Raw genomic sequence first — 25,103 nt, 5'->3', positions numbered from 1 at the left:
TTTCTGAGACTGATAATCCAACCAAGGACCATTCATGGAGATAACCTAGAACCCCTGCACAGATGAAGCCCATGGCAGCTCAGTGTCCAAGTGATGGGTTACCTGGTAATGGGAACCTGTACTGTCTCTGACAAGGACTCAGTGGCTGGCTCCTTGATCACCTCCCCCTGAGGGGGCAAAGAGCCTTACCAGTTCACAGAGGAAGACAAAGAAGCCAGTCCTGATGAGATCTGATAGGCTAGGGCCAGATGGAAGGGAAGGAGGACCTCCCCTATCAGTGGACTTGGAGAGGGGCATGGGAGGAGATGAGGGAGGAAGGGTGGGGTTGGGAGGGAATGAGGGAGGGGGCTACAGCTGGGATAAAAAAAATGAATAAACTGTAATTAATACAAAAAAATTTAAAAAGCTGGTGCATTCATGAAACCACTGGTTTGGGAATAATAAAGGCACAGGGAATAATATGGGTCTTTATATTTTACGTTCATGAGGCTATAGACTAAGATAGCATTTCTCTGTTTCATGGATGTAGAAAGACATTATATAAGACTTCAGAAATATCAGTTAACAATAAAAACCACATTATTATTATATTATTCACATATTCATGTATTTTAGAAGCACCATTCAGGAAAATACAAATACAGTAACTTATTTTAAAGGTTTATTGTTGCGGAAGGAAAGCAGGTGTTGGAGTCATCAATAACTCTTGGAAGTGCTTAAACAATTCCTTGGAAACACTGTAAAGTTCAGACATGTCATTAATTAGGAGACATTCCCCAGAGATATATTTTAGAGGTTTATATATTTTATGTACATGTATGTGTGTTTGCTTGCATTTGCTTTTGTACAACATATATGTGGAGCCAGTGGATCCAGGAGGATGTCAGCCACTGACAGGAGTTACTGGTGGTTGTGAGCTGGCATGTAAGTGCTGGAAAACCAAGCTTGCAAGAGCAGCGAGTGCTCTTAATGGCTGAGCCATCTCGCTAGAGCCCAGAGTCAGCTTATATCATGGAGATACTTGGGAAATAAGGAGAAGAGACAGTAAGAGACTGAGGGAGCTGACTACATCTGAGCATCAGTTTTCATTGGCGCAGTTACTGAAAACAGAGGATTAAAAGAACAATAACAATTTTTTAAATCAAAATATGACATAACATGGAAAGCAAATATTAACTTTTTATTTACATAAAATATATAAAATATGTACAATTTTAAATGCAATTAATGTAATTTGATATGACGCAGAGAAAAATAGAGCAATACTGAGAAGTAAGAAAAGTCCCCATATATTTGTACAGAGACTTAAAGCAGATTCTAATTTTGGAAAAATATAAATTCTAAGTATCCAATAGGCATACTAATCTTGAGAGTATATGAGGGTATTGTCACCAAAAATTCTTCCACATCTTGATACAGTCTCACACACTCCCAAAATATCTGTTCAAAAGACAGTGGACTGGGTAGGGGTATGGGAGAAGAGGGAGGTAGGGTGGGAGTGGAAGGGGACTAGGGAGGGGGCCCCAGCTGGGAAACAAAGTGGATAAATTGTAATTAATAAAAATAAATTTAAAAAATAAAAAAGAAGAGGATGTGAAACACCATGAGGAAACAATTCAACCTGTATTTTGGGAAAGGAGCTATGCATTATTGCTCACTGCAGGGAAATACTACCTTTCTGGATAAAGAAATGGAATTTATTTAATGTTACTTTATTTTATTATTTTTAAATTGAAATAGAATTGCATTACTTCCTTCCTCATCCTTTCTCCACTCCCTGTTCCCCTCCCTCAAACCCTTCCCATTTTCCCCTCTTTGATAGACCCTCTTTTTCTACTATTATTATTGTAGCATACATATGTATACGTGTATGTGTATGCATGAATAAATATAAATACAACATGCTAGGCCAGTTTTCATTGTTTACGTGTAAATGCTTTCAAAGCTGACCAGTCAGATGTGCTAGACAACCAATAAGGAGGCTCCTCTTGGGAAAAGTTAATTCTCCTCCTCCCGGCAGTATTTGTCGTCTGCGGCTCTTTGTGTAAGGATGGGTCCTCCTGAAGTTCTTGTTTCCGTGTGAACATGCCTATTGGTATTGCTATTATACGGGTCTTGTCTACACAGTCATTTCTTGGAGAGACTTAACCAGAAAAGTTCTGTTCTTAATGAGTATAAGGACACCTTAGGCAGTTATAAGCTGTGGCTTAGCAGACATGAGTTACTAGCTCACTATGTGTAAACTATCCTCTTTATAGACTTTCTGGTGGCCAGAAAAGTAGGTATATGCTAGACGTACATGCTTCTAGCACAGTCCAATCCATTGTCATTATGAAGATCTCTGAGAGAACATGGTGTCTTATTGGAAGCCACACAGTTATTTGTCAGAGATAAAATCTGGTAGACAATTTTCTGCCCCAAACAGAAGCAATGTTAAAAAATAACCAGTGACTGTATCAGAGGCCTGGACATCAGAGGAGATGATGGGTTGTCAGAGAATCTGTAGATAACAAGGACCATCAAAGAAAGGATGGTTAGGGGAGAGTGTTGTACTGATGTGCCGGGGGCAAGGTATGGAACCCTGAGCTCTGTCTAACAAACAGAGGTAACGCGGCACACAGAAGCAGAGCACAGTGGGAGGCCCAGGTGTGCAGGGCTTTAATTAATGACCAGGTGACTCTGGGGCTGGAGAAACGGTGAGTCAGCTGACTGCTCACAACTGTCTGTAAGACTGGTTCCAGGAAGTTAGATTCATCTTCTGCCCTCTGCAGGCTCCTGCACACGTAATGTGCACACACACGCTCAAGCACACACGTTTATACATAAAGTTAATTGAACCTAACCTTCAGGGCTAAAGCTCAAGATTCTTTTCCTTGGAAAAACATGGGAAATGCTGATCCGGTCAGGCATGAAACTGGCAGTGCCTAACTATTTGATTTACACGTTAGATACACGTGGTGCTTGTGCGTAAGAATTGTGCCTCTTTCTTCCTGTATCATCAGCTAACTAGGGTTGGGAGAGTGGATATAATTTTCATCCGTGGTGTGCATATTTGTAGGTACATACGTTAGCTCCTCTCATAAACTTTAATATCGGAATCAGCTCATGACAACCATACTACCCTAAGTTCAGACACTTCTGTGGTAAAAAGGATTCCGAAAAGAAGCTTTGCCTCACGCCGCAACTTTAGTCACCGTAGCCCATCCCCTAAGTGTCCCTGCATCTTCCCCAGTGAAATCACCTTGACGATGGCCCTGCGGCTCTGCTGGGTTCATCACGGGTGGGAAAAGCACGGAGACTGTACCCATTAAGATGTGCACCAGGGGAGAGGTGCGCTGTCCAAATCGGCACGCTATGGACAGGCCCAGGACCGGAACGTGAGAGCAGAGCACAGCCAGGATGTGGGAGACACACATGTTGAGGGCTTTGAGCCTCTCCCCCGCAGAGGCCAGCGCGGTGCGGAGGATGACAGCATAGGAGAGCAGGATGGAAAGGACATCTGAGCCCATGGGCAGCATGATGACACACACCCGCAGAGTCTGCTGAAGCGTGTGTCAGAGCAGGCCAGGCGGATCATGTCCTGGTGAAGACAATACGCATGTGAAAGAGCTCCCGGGCGACAGCGGTCAAACGTCACCAGGTGTAGCGAGGGTGCCGCGCTAATGGCTGCACTGCGCATGCCCAGCACCACGCCCACCCAGGCCACGCGAGGCCCAGTGAGCACAGACGCAGAACGCAGTGGGAATCGAACCGCCACCAGCCGGTCCAGGGCCATAGCAAACAGCGCTGCTGACTCCATGACGGAGAAGGAGTGGAGGAGGCGCTGTTGCAGCACACAGGGCACCAGACCCACTGTCCGGGCATCAAACCGTAACACGCCCAGCGCCGACGGCAGCGTTGACGTGCTCAGGGCCAAGCCCGCCACAGCCAAGATGGCCAGGAAGTAGTAATACATGGGCTGGTGGAGGGAAGGCTCGATCCGAGCCAGATGCAAGATAGCGGCGTTATCCATGAGGGCTACAAAGTACCCCATAGATAGGAAATCCAGCGGTGAGCCCACTCCAGACCTGGGAAGCCAGCAGGAATACAGCGGAGCTGAAGCTGGCGCTTGGTGCTGCAGACATCTTCATTGTCAAGAGGCTGATGCGCTCTAGGGAAGAAGACATGGGGTCAGATCTAGGGCAATAACCATGAGCCCTTCCAGTGTCACTGGGAAAATCTGTCTCGACCTAACTAGACTTAACGGCCTCTTAATCAACTCCTTTCTTCACAAGCGGGGAAAACCCTTTTCCTACTCACCCATCACTTTTCTTATTGCCAGCTAACACACAACTTCGCTTAGTAACATTAAGTGTGAATGAACCTTTTCCCTGCTCTTGACAGAGTGAATACAAGGTTATCCTAAATTTCTCCAAACAAACAAGCAAAACAAAACAAACAAACAATAAACAAACTAAAAACCAAAAGCAGGTATAGCTAAGTGTCTAAATTCCTTTCTCAAATGGTCTATGTCTGGCCTTACTTTTTTTCCCTTTTTCTGTAAGTTTTTTTTTTTTAATTTTTTTTTAATTTTTAACTTTTCTGAGCAAATTGCAGATCACTGTAAAGAATTTCTTCCTTTCAGCTCCCCATTTTTATCCTTTTGCTTCTATTAGAAAATTTCCATCTATGTGACCAGCAGGTGAGGTGATGCCCAAACCCAGGTCTTCTCAATCCCAGGGTCCCTCTGCCCTGGTCTGTTCTCAATCCCAGGGTCCCTCTGCCCTGGTCTGTTCTCAATCCCAGGGTCCCTCTGCCCTGGTCTGTTCTCAATCCCAGGGTCCCTCTGCCCTGGTCTGGTCCAGGCTAAGACATTCCAGTGTCCCTGGGCATTGTGTCTTCCTCAGAGAGTTATGGGTGTTAGGTCTCCTACCCTGGGTCTTCAAAGCCACACAGTCACCATTTACTGAGATTTCTAATTACTTTAAAGTAACAGACTACCTAAGTGAGAATGAAGACTTTCTTCATCCTTGAGAATGAAGACTTTCTTGCTGCCAACTAGAAAATAGTCTCTAATTTATCTTAATGTGCAATTTCAGAATGCACATACACACTGGTTTTCTTCTTCCTTTTTGCCTTTTCTGATTAAATTTTTTTCTACAATATATATATTTGATCATATTCTTCTTATGCCTTTTTATCTCCCCAAAGCTTTGCCTCCTCAGAAATTCTACTGCAGTTATGATGAAATCTTACATAACTTTATTAGAAACAATTAGAGCACTGTTTCTAAAGCAGACATTTCAGCCAGCCAACATAGAAGCAAGAGTAGCCAAGCCTTCTGTTCCACCTAGTTCCCAGAGCTTCAAAGGCACGGCACCCAGGAGGATGCTTTCATGGCCAGCCATGCTTTCCTCAGTCTCAGTGTCTGATGCAGCACCTGCTTTCATACTTTCATCAGTAAAACAACTCAATGATGTTTCCTTTTAAAAGAGGAGAAATGAGATGTAATTAAAACCCTGTATGTGCAGAATTTAGGACAAGGTTTGGAGCAGAAAAAGAAATATAAATGTATTTGGTGTCATTTCTACTGATCCAGAACTGGTTCCTAGACTTTATCAAAGCAGTGTTGGCTTCAAGAGCTTTAGGAATCCAAATGATATTAAGCAAGACAAGGAATGGTCCAAGCTACTTACAGTAGACAACCCTTGGCAAAAATAAATGTGCTTAAGATAAATTTTGTTTCCTTGTGTTTTTAAGTACTGTGACATAAATTATGCCATCATATAGAACAATGCCATATTCTGTTATTATTGGGAAAGTTATTTTGCCTCTGTACTGCAGCTGATTTGTCTATAGATTGACTTCACCTACCTCATAAGGGTGCTGTCTAGTTTAAATGATACATAGCACACTGAGGCTTTATAATGATTCCTAGATCATAGTATGTGTTTAAAGAGCTTAGTATTTATCTAAATAGTGGTGTATACCTGTAACCCCAGCTCTCAGTAAGATAAAGAGGAAGATCATAGATTCCAGGTCAGACTGGGATACAGGTCTTTCTCCAAATAAAAGGTAGTATACGGGAAACATTTGTATCATCCATTAAATTTTCTAGGGAATCTAATATTGCTCAAAAGTCAGGCCATTTCAACCTGCCAATTCTTTTTTTCTCAATTTGTTTTTTTTTTTTTTTTTTTTTGGATACAAAACTGAAACATCAATAATACCACTGGCAAAGGTGCGTCAAGGTTGAGGGGCTAATGTTAACTAATAGTTGTCTTCTTTCACTAAGACATAGCAGATCCTGATATGAAAGATTTCACTTAGAATGGTCTAAGAAAAGCAGGCAAGTTAGCCTGGATCTCAGTTCTGGAATCATAGAAATTTTTCTGAGACAACTGGACATGACTGGAATTCAAGTCCGCACTGGAGAAATGAAAACACGAGATTCAGGGGTCCAAGGTAATCCTGGGCTCCACAGCAAGTTTGAGGTCAGTTAGGCTGTATGAGATCCTGTCTCAGAAATCCAATAAACAAATAAATAGATGGAATAAAGAAATGAACATATATTTTTTTCTCTCCAGAAATAAAGTCTACCTAATTCCCAGGTGACACTGAAAACAGAAAGCACTGAGCACTCACCACAGTGTTAATGCTTAACAAGTGCCAACATACACTGTCATTGCCACCACCACCAACACAGTTACACAGGATCACCCAGACTCTGCAAATCACCTACTAAAATAGGTAATTTTAGGCAATGCAACTGAGTCATAATCTTCGGAAAATTTTGATTATGTGAAATATAGGATATATAAACGAGATTATAAGAAACACTGCTTTTTCTAATGGGTGTAAATGCTCTGAAAAGCTGTACCTTCTAGTTTTCTATGAGTCTAGCTGCTGGAATTCCCAACATGTACCCTCATGCTTTGCTTCCACATTATTTTTTTGGAAAATAGATTCCTAAGCATTAAACTTTATGGGAATAATCAACATTTTATTAAATGCGTCATCTCATATCTTTTGTATCATGTTTGGCTTGGATATGTTATGTGCTTATGGCTTTACTGTCATAAAAACAAACCTAACATTTGTAGTTACTGCTAAGTGTTCAGGGTGTTTCCTAAAGACCAGTTTAGGTGCCAGAGCTGGGTTTGTGAACAGTCGTCTTCAACTAAAGTTCAGAATAAAACTTATGTGTAAGAAGCATCTGTCTCTACAGCTGCAGAAACCCAGGCTTCATGGAGCCTAAACAATTGGAATTATTATGCAAATATACATCTGCATAGCTATACACACATGTGCATATGTACAAACAAAAAATACGCCATACATGCATGTGTGCATGCACACACACACACACACACACACACACACACACACACACGAGATCGAACCCTGAAACTAAAGAGATCAAGATCTAGAATGTGGCTCTTGAGAAGCCTTGTGCTATATTTTGTTTCTAGATTAACAAACTTGTTTTCTTTTTTCTGTTTTGTTACTGTGCCTCTTTTGCTATCATTGACACTTATTATTGAAGGCATATTATGTATAAATCACTGAACTTACAGCACATAGATTTATTAATGGTAGAGGCATACATATACCTGCAAGAAATTTAAATTAGTCTTATGTCCTAATTATCCTAATGTACACATACACACAATACACAAACATACAAACATTATGCCATTCTATGACAAATGTTAACATGGCAAATATGGGGTGCTGAGAAAGCAAACAGCATTGCCTCCTCTGTGTTCAGAAAACGGGCCTGTCCTTTAGGAAGTAACATTAGATACTGAACATGGTTTGTGATAGGTTGTAGTGGGACCAGATGCCCTGTTGATTTTGAGTTCACATACCCTGAGCAATGGAATTGTGACCCAAAATGTTCGTGGCAGTTTCCTTGACTGAAAATGTTCCCCTGCACATCACTGTGCATCATCTCACAACTACAGGACCTAGAGATACATAATGGCTTCAACTAACATTGAATTGAGTTGCAGGATTCAAGAGATTAAGAAAACAAAAAACAAGACAAAAATCAGAGATGAGCAGAGTCTCAGGAGGAGGTTTAAGGGCTTCCGTTAGATGAAATCTCATAGGAGAACAAGTTGAGGAAGAATTGGGGAATTCTTCCTAGACTACTTTAGGGGACATGTGTTGTATTTTGATGAATTGATGTGACTTGGGTGTCTAACAGTAAGGCTTAACCAGAACAGAGAGATGAAGAGGACTTTGGCCAAGCAGAGAAGATGGGAAGGAGTAGGAGGTATCATAATTTAAGAAAATGATCTGTGTTCTTCAGCCACAATTTGAAAGGAAAGAAACATACTTATATTTTATTTATGACTTGGAGATTGAAGCTCTCATGATGTTGGGTGTTTTAACAGTCTCTGAATGAGAAAACGTTTTGCCTTAGAGTAAGGGCATTCAGGGGTGCATTTCTCCCCAGGACTCAGAACTGACCTTTCTAAAGCCAAGGAACTTGATGATTGCTCTGCGGATTTCCTTGGTCTTAATGCTGTAAATGACTGGGTTAAGCATGGGTGGTACAAAGAGGTAGATATTGGCCATGAGAAGGTGCACGGCAGGTGGTGCATGTTTCCCAAACCGGTGTACCAGGGACAGCCCCATCATGGGCACGAAGAACACGAGCACAGCACAGAGATGTGAGGTACACGTTTGGAAGGCCCGGATCTGCTCCTCTTGGGAAGCCAGGCCCGCCACCGTGTACAAAATGAATCCGTAGGACAGTGCAATGAGCACCAGGTCCAGCATCACCGTGAACACCACCAGTGACAGTCCATATAGGTTGTTGAAGGTGGTGTCTGCACATGCCAGGTGTATCACTTCCTGGTGTAGACAAAATGAGTGGGAGAGGACAAGAGGCCCACAGTAGGGAAAAGCCTTCAGGAGGAGAACAATTGGGACAAGGGCCACAGGCCCCCTGAGGATGACACACAGGCCTGCCCTCATCACTCTCTCACCAGTGATGATGACCGAGTACCTCAGCGGGTGGCAGATGGCCACAAAACGATCAAAAGACATGACGAGGAGCACTGCAGACTCCATGAAGGAAAAAGAGTGAATGCAGAACATCTGGATTTGGCAGGCTCCAAAATAAATGCTATGGTAATTGAACCAAAAAATTCCCACAGTGGTGGGCAGCGTGGACACGGACAGACCCAGGTCAGTGAGCGCCAGCAGGGAGAGCAGATAGTACATGGGTGTGTGCAGACGAGGGCTGGTCTTAACGATCATCAGAATGAGACAGTTGCCTGAGATAGCCACCAGGTACATCAAGAAAAAGGGGATGAAAATCCAGCGTTCAAAGGCTTCCAAGCCAGGAAGGCCACTGAGGTAGAACATAGGGCTGAATTGTGTAATGTTGGACAGGACCATGAATCGAGAAGTAAGGAGGAGCTGGGCTGGCAGTCCTCCAGGATGGAGCTGAAATAGATGGACATTTCTGATTATTAGTTCCTCAGCTTCACCAGCACATCTCCGTCAGGAACTCTGCAATTATCTCTTCTTCGCTTAAATCCTCAACCTCTTTCCTCAGTTGTACACGTTAGCCATTCACATCACATCACTGGATTTTTCAGAATAAAATAACCTGGCACCAGGCTTCCTTTTATATATCTGTTCCTTTGTTTGTTTCTTTCTTTCATTTTTTTGTTTGTCTGTTTATTTTTCAAGAAAGACATAGCGTGAGGCAGGGTTTCTCTCTGAACCCTGGCTGTCCTGAAACTTGCTCTGTAGACCAGGCTGGCCTTGAACTCACAGACCTGCCTGCCTTTGTCTCCAGAGTGCTGAGGTTAAAGGCATGCAATGCCACTGCAGGGTACTTAAAGTTCTTTCTAATCTTTTCTACTGGCTTTTCATCATGTCCTTTCCGTAAATATGGGTATTCGTAGGCATTTTTCAGAATGTTCTAATTTTTGTCCTCAAGTAGTAAAATATACTCTCATAATTTCATTTTCCACCTTTGTTCTGATAAGAATTATATTTGTGACTCTAGAATTTCTCTCTTGATTTCCAGATTTGTATATAGTAGCACATAAAACATCTGTAACTTGATGTTTCTCAGCTCAAAAGCAAGATAAAACTTTATGCTATTATTTTATGTTGCTCTTCTTAGGGATATAAGTCAAATTGTTGGGTTTTGTGTGTGTGTGTGTTTGTAATGCTGGCAATATATTCTGATTATGTTTTCCCCTCCACAACCTCCTCCCAAATTCTTTCTGACTCCTTACCTACCCAAATTCACACCCTTTCTCTCTTTCCCTCTCATTACAGTACACACAGGTATCTAAAAACAATAATAAAGCAATATAAAATAAAAAAAAACAAACTAGAGTAGGATGAAACAAATTACCAGGAGCAAAAGAACCAAGGAAAAGCACAAGAAATACATATAGATCCAGAAACACACACATTTGCACTTTCAGAAACCCAACAAAAACCATAGCACTGAAAATCACAATATATATGCAAAAGACCTATAAGCAGAAAGAAATGAAGGAAGGAAGAAAAGGAAGAAGGGAGGGAGGAAGGAAAAAGAAAGAAAAAAAGAGGCATATAGATGCAGAGACACACACATTTGCACACAAGAAATTAAGTAAAAACCATAACACTGAAAACCAATTTATACATATAGATACATATATATACATATTTATACATATATATGCATATATATATGCAGATAGAAAGGAAGGAAGAAAGAGAGAGAGAAAGAAAGAAAGAAAGAAAGGAAGGAAGGAAGGAAGGAAGGAAGAAAGGAAGAAAGGAAGGAAGAAAGAAATCCCAAACAAAGCATTATGAGACATTGAACCTACAAAAATACCCTTGAATTTGGGCAACCGTATCTTGAATTGTAGTGCGTTCTGGAAGAGGGGGCAGAAAGTGAGAGGGCCTGAAGTGGGCATCAGCTTGATTAGTTGGAAAAACAACAGGAGACTCATAGGCAATAGAAGTAGATGCGTCCTGGCGAGAGAAGCATTTGAGACAGCAGCTTGATCTAGATTATGTACGGCTTCACAGCTCATTAGAGTTTTTCTTAATTTCTTTTGACTTTCATGATATTTATGTGGGACCAAGTAGAAGCCAAGAAGAAGAAGCAACACCAACCAAACAAAAAACTACAGAAAGGAAATAATCCAACAGGGAATTCTGTGTGAGCCTGCATTACAGGAGGTGTCCAACAGGAACCTACAGCGCCCTTAAAAGGTCAAGCTAATAAGAGCTGGAAAAGGACTAAAACCTAACCAACACAGGCCCCATTGATGACCAAGACAGGAGCAGTTCCAGCAGAGTGGTTAAAAATAAAACCTGACTCTAAGGCATCAAGGAGAAAGGGGGGAGAGTGAACGAGTTTTCAGAGCAATGGGGCAGGTTCCATGACACACATGGGCCTTTTCAGGTTCACGTATCAAAGAATGATCAGTGCATGTATATTTCCCATCACGACATTTAACTACTCACATGAAAAGAAAAAGGACTATAAAGATAATTTAACTAGAGCGAACTTTGGCTAAATCAGCATGATCTGAATTCAGGACACAGGCAAATAAATTATTAATATTATGATGTACTGTGGAAAAATCGTAGGTTAAAAATCCAGCTAAAACGTGAGAGGAGGAGGGGGTAATGAAAAGGGAAAAGACTTTCTAGAATATGTGTTAGGGTTGGTCAATGACTTTAGGTACATTTTACAATTCTTGATAAGAACTTGAGGGCATACATGTAGCAGTTAAATTACTGAGAACTGTGTGTAGATGATCATGAGAATGAGAAAAATCAGTTTGGGCTAAAGTCTGCAGTGATATGCCTGAGGCAGTGAATGAAATAAGGAGAAACAGCGGTGACAATGGATGAGGTGGTGCAGAAGAGGTCAAGGGAGGGTCCTGAAAGAGTGAAAACAAAACAACAAAACCAAACAAAGCCTGTGGTGGTGCTCTTAGCCTAAGAAGGAGGCAGAGGCACGCAGATCTCTGAGTTCAAGGCCAACTTGGTCTACAGAACAAGTTCCATGGCTATACAGAGAAACCCTGTCTCAGAACCCAAAGAAAAATTATATATTTTAAAACAAGCAAACAAAAGACGAACAAGATCAAGATGAGCCCACATCACTTCAGCCAGTGAGTAAGAATATTCTGTCCATTTATCCTCTCAGTTTCTTTAGTAGTTCTCTACTCTGGTAAATACTTCACAATTTTTTTTATGCCTATCCAGTCAGAGAAATACTCTTCAAGTACTAATGTAGGGACTTATGTGTAGCACATCTTTAAAATATCTGATTTGGTCACATTAGTTATAGAGACCGCTGATAATGCTTTGTCTTTAAGTTCCTCCTTGGAAAATGTTGATCTCTCTGTAAAGCAGAGTTCTAATTAGTAAGGAGTAGTGCCAACTACCCCGGACATTGGGATCTCCTTTTCCAAATGCTTTAACAGCTAGAGAACATACTGGATGGTTCTCCTCCTCCTCTTCTTTTGGACACGATTATTTGATCATTTTTTTTCCTTTAATTTACTGGTAACTGCTTTCTTGTTTACACCTGAAATTTGGTTAGTTGATACTCATTCACAAACAAACTGTTTATGTATAATTTTACTTTTAACATATTCTGTCTTCCTTAATCAATGAATTTACAGGTAAAATTTAGACGACAGTGTTTCTAAAGTGAACATGAAAATAGAGAATCTTATTGCTACTTAATTATCCAATGATGATATAATCCCTTTCTAAAACCATAATATAGGCGTTTTGTGTCATTGGATATTAGCTAGGCTGTCATAAAGCATTTGAATTGTTAAGGTCTTCATTTTCTTATTATTTTCATAGTTTGTTAATTTCCTTGACACATGACCATTGCATTGTGCTAGGTGTGAGTACTTCTATACATGTTTTAATTTTGCCACAAAATAGACCAATATATTCTGATTCTTATAGTTCTCATTGTACTCTTCCTTCCCTTACTCAAAATGCTAAAGTTACTCAGTCTCCTGGCCTTTGACATCTTAACTTCTCATTTATTATTTTTGAAGATTCCTATAAATATTTGTCTCTAGTCCAGGTAGCTCTGTTATGTAGCCAGCCTGAATCACTGTCTCTTTCTGAGTTGCTTGTAAACGTGCACCAATTCTTACCACATTTACCACTGAGTTCAATTCCGTCACTCCACACTTAATTCTCCTCTAGTGGTGATTTTTAGATATCACTTACAGTTTCCAAATATCCACTACAATTTTATGACTTTCTTATCTAATTTTTAAACTGACTTCAGTCTTTCTTGCCTTTTAAGTATCGCTTCATTGATTCTGTTGTATTTATCTTTGTAGTCATCATCTTAGTTCCGAGTTTTCCTAAGTCCTTCCTGGCTGACCCCTTTGATCCGTAGTTTGCCAGGTCAATCCCTCCAGCTCCGGAGTTTACCACCTACTGTCACAGCATCACTTGAAAAATGTAGCTCTGGGCCACTGTAGCCATCCTTCACTAGATTCCTTTTCAGTACAGTAAAGAGCTGTGGTAATAGGCTCAGTCTCTTAAAGTTAGGCACAATTCGGAAGGAGTATAAAACGTTACACATTTGTGTTTCTCATAACTATGAGTCATGTCATTATTTCAGGTGGCACATAAGCTATGTCTCACTGCAAAGTATATGATTCTAATGTCATATAAGAGTATCATTTGTATTTGTACTTATCTGTATCATCTATATCTGTATCATCTATATCTGTATCTGTATCATCTATATCTGTATCATCTGTATTTGTATCTGTATCATCTGTATGTGTATCATCTGTATCTGTATCTCTATCATCTGTATCATCTGTATTTGTATCTGTATCATCTGTGTGTGTATCATCTGTATGTGTATCATCTGTATTTGTATCTGTATCATCTGTATCTGTATCTCTATCATCTGTATCATCTGTATTTGTATCTGTATCATCTGTATCTGTATCATCTGTGTGTGTATCATCTGTATGTGTATCATCTGTATTTGTATCTGTATCATCTGTATCTGTATCTCTATCATCTGTATCATCTGTGTTTGTATCTGTATCATCTGTATCTGTATCTCTATCATCTGTATCATTTGTGTTTGTATCTGTATCATCTGTATCTGTATCATCTGTATCTGTATCTTTTGTATGTGCATGTGTATCTCCATCTCTGTTTCTGTCTCTATCTGTAGCACTCTACCCCTGGCCAGGCCTTTTATGATTTGTCACCTTTCCAAACCCTTCATTTCTTTACTCTGCTCAACATACTCACATTATTATTTTTTATGCTCCATGCATAGTTTTTGATGTTTTATATTTCACGTTTTTTAGCAAATAATACTCCTCGTTTTCTCAACCAGTAAATACTTGCTGATTGCTTAAGACATAGCACAAATATTCCTTCTTCCAAAATTTTCCTGAATTCGTTGTGCAGAGTTAGGAGAGTTCTCAGTGCTCACATCATTCCTTTTATGTAACACTACTGAAATGTAATGCGCATATATATCTCCTGAAGTATATACTTTTTATAGTTAGATAGGAAATACATTTCTATGTAGAAGAGAGTACACACACATTAGCATAAGTACAAACATGTACAACTAATACGTGTTTTATAAACTTACTAATGGTTTGTAAATATATATTACTTACCAATAATCAGTAGGTTTTATATATTGTAGATTTTTATTTAAAATATGTTACAAAATGATAAAAAATACATATAAATAAAAAATAAATTATGATCACATACTCACACATGTTTATACTTATGTATACTTCACAACTGGCCTTTGGCCAGAAGGCCAAAGCAAAGTATGTCTATATAAACTTTGTTACATGAATTATTTATATATTACATGTAGCACTTATATGTATCTATGTACATATGTACTTCATACACCCGTATTTAAAACTAATGGTTCTTTAACTCCTCTTTTTTCAGCCTCGTAGACTAGGTTCCCTAAGAAGCCTTATTTCCAGGGCGGTGCTGACTGCATGGTGATCTCTCCCATGCAGTATTTGCATTAAGAACCAAATGAAGAAATGAGTGGGCCTGCCGCTCACCTCTTGTTCTGCCAAGCTGTGTCTGGAGTCCTGGGCTCAGCTCTTACCACTGACTTCAGTGTAACATGATACAGCAGACAAGGAGAAGAACCTGGTAGAAGCAAGAAGTCCAGAGAGACAGTGACTGGTCTTGGATTACTCTTTTTAGAAGGGAAGTTAAGAGGGATTTATGTTGGCAATGAGACAATTCTTTTTGAAGGGAGGGCAACACCAAACTCTCCATTTCCAGAGAGAAGCAGAAGAGTCTGTCCATCAATACACAGTCTCACTAATGACCATGGAGCTGCAACATCCACAGCAGAACAAATAAGGGTGAAATCTGGAAACAGAAAGTTCTCAAAAAGGGAATTTCTAATACATGATGAGCAGTTAGCTACCTTGGCTGTATCTATCTTTTTCAAACTCAGCATTTGCTATTTCTAGAGCGAACTATTGGTGAAAACAGTATTTCGTGTGATTTGAGCACAAACATTTCACCCAGATTCCTCCTATTGAGCTCGAGCACATCCCCATATGGTGGAGCGTGTCTCTTTTGAGTAGGGTAGAGGAGGACTATGGAGAAGGAGGTTGTGCCTGGGTAGTAAGATGATCACTAAAGTTTGAGAGCATCAACACGTGTTGATAAAGAGCTGGATTCTCACCTGTGTTCACTGGCCTGCGGCACAAGATGCACTTAGCATCCGTGTTAGATAAGTGAATGACTTCTGTTTAGGAGAGAAAGAGGCTGCAGAGTGTAGCTGACAGCTGGGCAGGGAGAGATACATACGTACAGACCAGAAAGCTGACCATTCATGCCAGGGAGAGGCTAATTCCTAGGCAGGACCCAGGACAAGCCCTGAGAATGTGGCAGATGTTCCTTAACCACAACATTGCAGAAGGTCTCTTCTCTGCTCCAGTGATAGCAGCCCCTTTCCTCTGACCTTGACTCGGGCTTTCTCTGAGAACATCAGAAATAGAGAAGATCTGAGCTGTGGACAGCTCAGACTCTCAGATTTAATTTTTCAAGAGCATGAGCTTCACTGAGGGAAATATGGGTAAAACATTTACCCTCAGACATGTCGGGGAGAAGCCTGAAGGGAGCCTAGAACACCTCAGTCCATGCCCAAGGTCCTTCTGGAACATTTACTCACCCCCCACTTCCTGCGTGTCCTCCACCCTCTCTTTCATGAATGCCGATTACACCACTTCCGTAGAAGATGAGGGTGGAACTCACCAGTTGCTGTTAAGGTAAAAAGCATGAAGTCAGGGCAGTTTGTACTGTAATCAAGAATGCCTGCAGGGTCAGGGATAGGCATCAGATGGTCTCTGTCAAGGAAGTATTTATCCTCCTATTCTCTTCTGTGCTGGTCAAGCACTTCACGTCAGCTGGGAGAATTTGAGGACAAACAAGCAGTCCCTGGGGCTGGAGCCCATGTGCACAGACGTCTGTCATTACCCCGACTCCTCCGTCTTTGTACAGAGGCACCTGAGGCTGGTGTGTCTTGCTTTGGAGGGTTGGGTCCAGCACTGAGAGTCATCCTACCTCATTGCTGTTTTCTTCTGCATTATGAAGAGCCATCCTCACTAGCTGTGACTTCATCCCCCTCCTTTTGTCCACAGCAGAGGACCTATAGCTTGCTGCAAAGGCTGGGAGTGACAGATGAAGGGGTTATCTATGCCATGCCATGTTGCCTTTGGGGTTTCTCGTCTGAAGCCCAGTCATAACTACCTCAAATATCTTGTCTTCCTGCACTCATCATTTTCTCATTGTTATTTCTGCTTTCTGTGTTGTTAAATAATTCGTTTTTCCCTGCCAGCACTCTGTTTTTGAGTCCAGAGATCTCTCTACTTTAATCATGTCTTCATAACTGACCTCAAGTTCTTGTTCAGGCCTACGTCTGAGGCTCTCTTAAAGGTCTCCACTCAACTTTGAATACATAGGATATTTCCCACACCACCACCAGCAAATCAGATTTCCTAATTGCTCTTGCTTTCTTTACTCCTCTGATGTAATATCTCATCTTTTCCTGAAAAAATAAAGTCAGTTATACTTCTTCATGACATCATCAGTCAATGTGCTTGCTTTTCTTTCCTTTCAAAATGCACTGGGGTGGTCTTTTAAGAGACCGGCATGAGACACGTATCATATCCTTCAACAGGGAGAGTGGATCAGAAGCATATGGAGCCTTAAATACTGACTTTACATTGTTTATTTATGAAACACGTCCAACAACTTTATGCTTTTCTTACTTCAATTATGTAACTGAAGTTCTAGAGTCAAACAATAGCATTCGACAGCCATACTGAAACAAGCAACACACAAACACAAAGCCCTCTGCACTTCCACCTCTTTGCTCTTCCAATTGATATTTAGGTTTAGTCTATCATTCTATATGTAGCCTATATTGAATGTTAAGTTAAATTAATCATTTTTGTACATTTTTAATCTATATGCATGAATTTAGTGCCCACTCTAAGAACCCTGAGCTGAGTTCTGTGATACATGGATACAAAGCTCACATTTGGTAAAAATGATAGGTTTTCTATCAGAATTTGTGAAACCGCAATTAGCACACAATAGGGAGGCAGATATCATTTATGGAAATTGAGGACAGAACAGGAATGGTAAGGACCGGAAAATGACCAGCCTTAGCTCTATTCCTATTTCTCTGCATAATGTTGGGAGATGTGAAGTGAAACAAATGAGGGTAGATTCCTAGGGGGTCATGGCATACCCCTGTCAGAGTAGTCATTTAAGGGCTTTAACATGGAACAAGAGTTCTGTTACTAAAATACCTAAATCCATTATAAAAAGATTATGAATATTGGAACAAGAGTTTTCTCTCTGTATACCTGCTAGTGGATTTTAGCACACACAATACTGGGAGAGGGGAGAGAGAGAGAGAGAGAGAGAGAGAGAGAGAGAGAGAGAGAATGTATCAATGAGATACAGAGCTCAATTACTGTTTCCCGCAGATATGATATCAGTTACACTAAAGAAGGCCCCTTGCAGAGTTGAGGTCCCCTGCTGGGTCATCCAGCCCTTGGAACCCCAGGCTCCTCCCGAACAGAAGCTGGTCAATGCACATGCTGTAGTTCTCAAGTAAAACCACCAGGGGGAGGGGCAGGCCGGCATCAGGTCCTTCTCACCTCCAAGAGTCCTCTTTCTTGTAGCCCTACCATCTATACCTGCCACACAGCCGGTAACTCCAGACCCTTTCGTTCTTCAGGAATGGCCTGTATCTCTGTTATATATACACCCACCCCATACCTAATAAACCCTGAACAAAAATTCTGACGTTGATGGAGACAAAAATTCTTCTCTACCTTATTTAGAATTTAAAAGAAGTGATTTCTTACATACAAATCTCTCTGAGAAGCCTTCACCTTAGCCATGCTGACCAAGCCTCAGCTCTTATTCTGACCTGACACAAGCAGGCCTAAAGGAAACCTCTGCTTATCGTTCATCCCCCAAACGTTTGCTTCTGGTCGGGATCTCAGCCATGAGACATGCCTGCAAATTCCACTCTCCCCTCACCCATGGCCCAGGTCTGGTGAACTCCAACGTGCGATGGAGGATTAATATGGGTCCTCAAGGCTGGAACAACGCTGCTGTAATTAGTCCGTTCTTCACCTCCCTGTCCACCTGCATATATGTAAGCGTGTTGTCTAGAGTGTTAATAGGATGGTAGTTGCCACGTTACCCATCAAGCTCTCCAAGTCCACACTGCCCAGCCATTCTGAAGAGGTTCCTCCCTTCAGTCTGTTTGAGGTGTGGATGTTAGGTTAGCTTCATGTCAGCTTGGCACACCAAGTAGAGAAATCTGAAGGAGAGGACTCAACAGAGAACTTGCCTTCGTAAGATCCAACTGTAGGGCATTGTCTCAGCTGATCGATAAGGGAGGGTCCAGACCGTCGTGGTGGTACCTGGGCTGGTGGTCCTGGGTTCTATAAGAAAGCAGGCTGAGTAGCTTACCAGTAAGGAACATTACCCCATGGCCTCTGCATCAGCCCTTGCCTCCAGATTACGGCCCTGTTTTGAGTTCCTGTCCTTACTTATTTCAGTGATGAACAGCAATGTGGAAGTACAAGCCAAAAATCCCTTTTCTCCCCAACTGCTTTTTGGTCATGATGTTCCCTCACACAAACCCGACTAAGACAGTGAACTAGCAAGCTCAAAGATCTGTAGCACCTGTCTTACTAAAGCAGCTCTGTTATTTTCTAAACACCTGCTCCGTGAATCGTTTCGCATGGAAACCATGTTGGGGACGAGGCTGCTGCTGTAAGGTCTGGTTGGTCTGTAATTCAATCAGTGGCTGTAAGCCTGTCACCACCACAGTGCAGCTCACATACTGTTATGTGGGATAGAAAGATTTTGCTTAGAGTGAGCAGATATTGCAAGCATTAACAAAACTTTCTTAAATCACTGCTTTTATTTTTTTGAGATTACAATTACCTCATTTCCCCCATCCATTTCCTCCCTCCAAAACCTCCCATATATTCCTCCTTTCTTTCTTTCACATCCACCCATCCATTATATATATGTGCATATTCCAAATATAATCTGTTCAGTCTGTATAATGGTACTCATATGTATGTTTTCAGGGCTGATCATTGGTACTGGATAACCAACTGGTGTATCCTTCGGAGAAAGACTATTTCTCCCCTCACAGCTTTCCCTATTTGCCCATAGTTCTTTGTGTAGGGTTGAGCCCTCTTGGTTTTTTTTTTCCTCATCCACTTTGGCACATCTATTTATTAGCTTCAAAAGTATATAGAAGGTCCCCATAGAACCATAACCAAGGAGGCAACAGACATAATTTGTCAGGCTCTACAAATGAAGTTGAAATTTCCTGCAGAGAAAGAATTTGCTTATCAAAGGACAGTCTTTCTTCTTCAGCTCAAATTCAGAGTCAAGATGAGCTTGGGCCAGCAAGGCATGCAGTGAGCTTGGAAGCACCAGCTTTCAAGTCCTGCAAGAGCAAGACTGTCAATCACAGGTCTCTGAAGTTGAATCCTCCTTAAAACAACTGAGTGTTCTTTGCTTTGTGCTAGTCTGCTTTGAATCTGACACAGTAATGATTAACTATAAAGCAAGAGAGACACAGTCATTGAGAAATGGTTTTAGCATCAAAGACTGTGGCATGCAGAGGCAACCCTAGCACCTGGGAGGCGGATAGAAGAAGACTGTAATTTCCAGGCCAGTTTGAGTTTCATGCAAAGTTTCTGGCTAGCCTGGCCTATGCAGTGAGACCTTGTTTTAGAAACAAGAAACAAAACCAAAGAAACGGTCTTGGACTGTCACACGCTTCTGGGAGAGATAACAGTGTGTTGTGTACTACAGGCTGAAACTGCCCCCACAGAAACAAGACACTGCAGCCAGATGCAAGAGAGCAGGGAAACCTTCTCAGATGAGCAATCCAAGGGAATAGGCGCAATACTGAATCAGCGACAAGAGAAGGGAGAGACTTAATTTTCCAAGTCTACGAGTTGTCACTGGGATATTTTCCAGTGCTGAGCTTCTGTCTTAGGGACTGGTCAGGAAGAAGCAGAAGTTGTAAAGAGCTTCCTGGCATAAGATCAGATCCCTGGCTTGAATCCCAGCCTTATTATGTCCTCATCAGTGAGGCGATTAACATTTCCAAGCTTCATTTCCCCCAGTGAAAGGTTCATCTTAATACATGATTCAGACAGCTCTTGAGGAGATCAAGGGTGCTATAGGAGTGATAATTCTTTTTTTATTTTAGAAATTACATCACTCCCTTACTCTTCTCCTTCCTACATCTTCCATGTCACTGCTCACATCACCCTCCAAAATTCACATGACCTCTTTTTAAAATGTTGTTGCTATATATACATACAGAAGAATAAATACACAAATACAGCATGCTGAGTACATTTCATGTTGCTTTCACGTATGCATTTCTAGGAATGACAGCTGATCAGAGAGTGATAATTCTTGGAAAAAAATAAAGTGGCTAGTTATATCTGGAAGTAACTAACACAAGCCATTCTGAGGAAGGATAGAAAGGAAGAGAACATGAGGAGGAAGAATGAAGGCCCTTGTTCTAGAACCTAATCAAAGCTCTTGCCAGCAGCAAAGTGGGAATTCCAACATGATTAACAGCTGCTCAGGGCTCTTCTCCTTTCTCAGACATAAGCCTCCGGTTTTCTAGGAATCTCACGAGAAACCCCATTTTACAGGGAAAAGACATGCATTGAACCCCTCGTGCAGCCTTACTTTATCAGATTTTGATTGTACACTGAATGTGTTTAGAGAGACATTACATAACTCCTATATCAAAAGGTTTCTTTTTCAAAGCAATCTTTTGTGAAGTAACTTCAGAGTTGTCAAAACGGTACCTATGGCTCAATCTAAGCAACTACTTGCTCACACTGTGTTGAAGCCAGTATCTGCACTTGAGTGCATCTAACTTTCCTTTGCTCCCGCCCCCTGGGAAACACATGCACTGACTTGGGTATGATCCACTTCCTTCAGATTGTCTGTCTTTCCTTCATCCTTCATGCTCAAGCTTATATTAAAATATCTTCTAAAAAATCTCTGATTTACTGGACTGTCTAAAAGCTGCTTTGAGAGTTGAAGCTACAAACCTCCATTTGGCCTGAGTTTAAGTCCAGGGAAGCATTTCAGTCTAGATTCCCCCTAAATTCATTCTGAGATAAAAAAAAAAAAAATCAAAGCATTTTTTGAGACAGGACTTTATATATTACGCGATCACCTGCAACTTTCTATGTAGGTAGAATAAATAACTTTGAACTATGGATCATCCTGCCACTACCTCCTAAGTGCTGAGATTGTAGGTGTGTATTTACACACTGTGCAGTTTCGTGTGCTGTTAGGGTGAAACAAGGGCTTTGTATATGCCAGGCAAGTACTCCACAAATTGAGCTACAGCCCAGCCCTGACATTTTTTAAATCTCTAGATGATGCTACCATCGATGTTGTCCATACTTTAGAAAACATTACAAGACAAAATAAAAGAGACATAGGCCAGAAGTAGCAGACAGACACACAGACAGAGGGCCAGTCATTAAAACTTACTTTCATTGGTTTGATAAAAATTATATTTTTATTAAAAATAATCTATTTGGTAAATTCTGTATCATGGTAATGGTGCTTATATTATTCTGTCCTTTCTAAGGAACAAACTCTTGGGGATATGAAAGAAAAAAATAACTTTTACACAAAAATCTAAACATAAAGCCAAGTTGCAGAAGCACAATGTGAAACAAGAAATTGTTCACATCAGATAAATGTTCTCTAATAGTTTGGAAACTGCTGTAAAGATTTTTTTTCTTTTTCTCTTAAGTTAGTCATAAATCACAGAGGTTCAAGAAAATTATCACTGTTTTTGTGAGAAAGAGTGAATGTGGCTTATATAAGACACTTAGAAGGCTCAGAACCCAGAGATTGTCAGATTGTCAGAACCCAGAGATTGAAAAGCCAGTGATTCCTCATGGGTGTGGCTGTGTGTATCCTAGCATTTTACGTGGTATGCTAATGGGAATGATTTTTGTTACAGTTAAAACTTATCCTTTGGATTATGGGTACTGGTTCTTTAAGAGGCCATAAAAATTGAAAGGTATTTGGGAAGAGAAAAGAAAATTTCTCTCCAATAATAACTACTGGCTGTTTTCTTTTTTTCCATCATCCTGTCCCTCCCAGAGAAATGACCAGCCACACGCCACGCCACGCTCTGAAATTCTGTGTACCAATTCTCCAAGCTAGTGTTAAGCATGTTGTTCTCCAAATAGGATTTTTTTGTATCACTTTAATAAATAAAAATACCTATGTCTATTTAGCAGTGCCTGCGACAAACTTATGAAGATAATTGCTATCTGGCCTAGAATTTCTTTTATAAATTTGTTATTTGGGTATTAATTATTTGATAAATGTTTATCAGTATGGAAACTGAGCAGACTTTTTAAGGACATACTCATACCAGATCAATCCCAAACTGAGGCTGAGTTTGGCTCATTTCACTCAAGATAGTTTTCTAGAACCATTAATCAGGTCCATATGAGCAAAATTACTAAATGCTTTAGCCCTCGATAGAGGAGGGCCAGTGCATGGAGACCACACGGAGAATGATCCGAACAGGTATGACCTACACTGTAATTTCAAAGGCCATATGTGTATGTGCATGACATGTGTCACCAGCTCAACAACTGGTGTAAGTTAATGTAGGGAAACAGGTAAACGTCAGAGAGGGGTCTTGACACAGCACTTAGCATTGTGAGCACAGTATACCATACCAGTTCAGTGATAAATAGCATTCAAATAGCAGAGGCCTTAGCAGTCGGCAATCAAATAGCAGAGACAATTTACTAATCATTTTGCATGGGTGTTTTTGCCTGCAACATTGTCACTATGTCCACATTTCAGGATCTGTGCCTCGGAGAGCAGCCAGAGTCATGTTCTAGAACAAGGCAGGGAGAATAAGCGAAGCAAACCACTCTGAATCTGTTTGGTCTTAATGCTATAGATGACAGGGTTCATAAAAGGGGGGAAAAGGAAGTAGATGTAGCTCATTGTGATATGGACCACGTGAGGAACGTGCTTTCCAAACCTGTGAATAAATGTCAAACCAACCACAGTAACATAGAAAACCAGGATGCAGCAGATATGGGAGACACACGTGTTGAGGGCCTTGGCTCTCTCATCTGTAGAAGCAATGCCCATGACAGTCTTGAGAATCAGAACGTAGGAGAAGAAGATAATCAGAAAATCTAGCAGGACCATTGCAAATACAACCACAATTGGATAGAGACGATTGAATGTAATGTCAGCACAGGCTAGCTTAATGACGTCTTGGTGGAGACAGAAAGCATGGGAGAGCACGTGGGATCGACAATAGGGAAACCAATGCAGGCGAATGATTATTGGCATGATTGATAGACCAGCCCTTGTCAATACGCTTACGCCAATCTGCATTACCCTAGTGTCAGTAAGGATGGTGGTGTATCTTAATGGGTTGCGAATGGCAATGAAACGGTCATAGGCCATGGCAAGGAGGACCCCTGACTCCACAATAGAGAGAGTGTGGATAAAGTAGGCCTGAGAGAAGCAGGCACCATGGCCAATCTCCCTGTGATTTAACCACAGTACACCCAGCACTGTGGGCATGGTGGTCAGTGTCACTCCAAGATCCGTAGCTGCCAACATACCTAAGAAATAGTACATGGGCTCATGGAGGTTACGGTCATCCTTAATGAGGAAAAGAAGGGTGCCATTGCCAAGGAGTATGGAGATGTAGGCCATCAGCAATGGGAGGGAGATGAGATGATGGGCTTTCTCCAGACCTGGGAAGCCAGTGAGCAGGAATGGGGAGGAGGGGGAGAAAGAGGAGGAGGTGTTGAGCCACATTACAGCCATTGTAGAGTGAAATAGTCCATCCTGGTAAGGTGATCAAATTCAGTTCTTTAGGATTTACCTCTTGAGGAGGCTACGTGCTGTGTGGATGTTCAGTCTTCCTGCTTTCCAGCAACAATGGTAGTTCAATCATTCCTGGGAGATTTCTAGGCATGGAGAAACAGCGTATGTCAAGAATAGCCTTACATCATTCAGACTTCACTACACGATTACTGGATTGTACGTTAGAGATATGTGCGAAGAGCGACTTAGATGAAATCTTTGTAAATCTTAGTCTCCAAACAAAAATGAAGAATGAAATAACTCTAATTGAGTAGTGCTTTCATAGTATTGGTACTTACAAGGCTTTTTAAATGGGACTTCTCACCCTGAATGACGATATTTAGAACAGACAAAAAGGTTGTCCAGAGTATATGAGACAGAATGACAGAAAGCATCTAAACATTGCTTCAAGACCAAGTGTGGATATCTGATTGCAAAAAATATAAAGAAAATGGTAAATAAACAAAATAACACAGTTAATTTTAGGGATGATGTATCCAACATGTCTGTATGTGATCTTCACATGATAAAGAGAGTTTGGGAGGATGAAAATAACATAAGACTGACTTCTATGTTTGTTTCTCCAAACCAAATAAACCTCCACATACTGACCAGTG

General features: G+C 41.1%; 2 protein-coding genes and 1 pseudogene across 2 annotated transcripts; all 3 read right to left on the bottom strand.

Annotated features, from left to right (window-relative positions):
• Window positions 1-3,190: 3,190 nt before the first annotated feature.
• Window positions 3,191-4,130, bottom strand: LOC110558315 (olfactory receptor 51L1-like; annotated as a pseudogene).
• Window positions 4,131-8,421: 4,291 nt separating this feature from the next.
• LOC110558314 (olfactory receptor 51M1-like) lies at window positions 8,422-9,402 on the bottom strand. Its single transcript, XM_021653160.1, has one exon. It carries the CDS (start codon window positions 9,391-9,393, stop codon window positions 8,422-8,424), a length of 972 nt encoding a protein of 323 aa, XP_021508835.1. The 5' UTR covers window positions 9,394-9,402.
• A 14,008-nt stretch (window positions 9,403-23,410) lies between these two features.
• Window positions 23,411-24,547, bottom strand: LOC110558348 (olfactory receptor 51B6). The gene has a single exon (XM_021653193.2). The coding sequence runs from the start codon at window positions 24,445-24,447 to the stop codon at window positions 23,485-23,487; it is 963 nt and encodes a 320-aa protein (XP_021508868.1). The 5' UTR covers window positions 24,448-24,547; the 3' UTR covers window positions 23,411-23,484.
• Between the last annotated feature and the right edge of the window lie 556 nt (window positions 24,548-25,103).

This window comes from Meriones unguiculatus, chromosome 14 (genome assembly GCF_030254825.1).
Source record: "Meriones unguiculatus strain TT.TT164.6M chromosome 14, Bangor_MerUng_6.1, whole genome shotgun sequence".
Classification (NCBI taxonomy): Eukaryota; Metazoa; Chordata; class Mammalia; order Rodentia; family Muridae; genus Meriones; species Meriones unguiculatus.
The sequence above is the reverse complement of the archived record's forward strand: the minus strand, read 5'-3'. Positions and strand labels throughout refer to the sequence as shown.

What these genes read in the sequence shown, in the direction of transcription:
- LOC110558314 (XM_021653160.1), bottom strand. Translation starts at nt 9,393, where the DNA reads ATGGTCCTGTCCAACATTACACAATTCAGCCCTATGTTCTACCTCAGT.
- LOC110558348 (XM_021653193.2), bottom strand. Translation starts at nt 24,447, where the DNA reads ATGGCTGTAATGTGGCTCAACACCTCCTCCTCTTTCTCCCCCTCCTCC.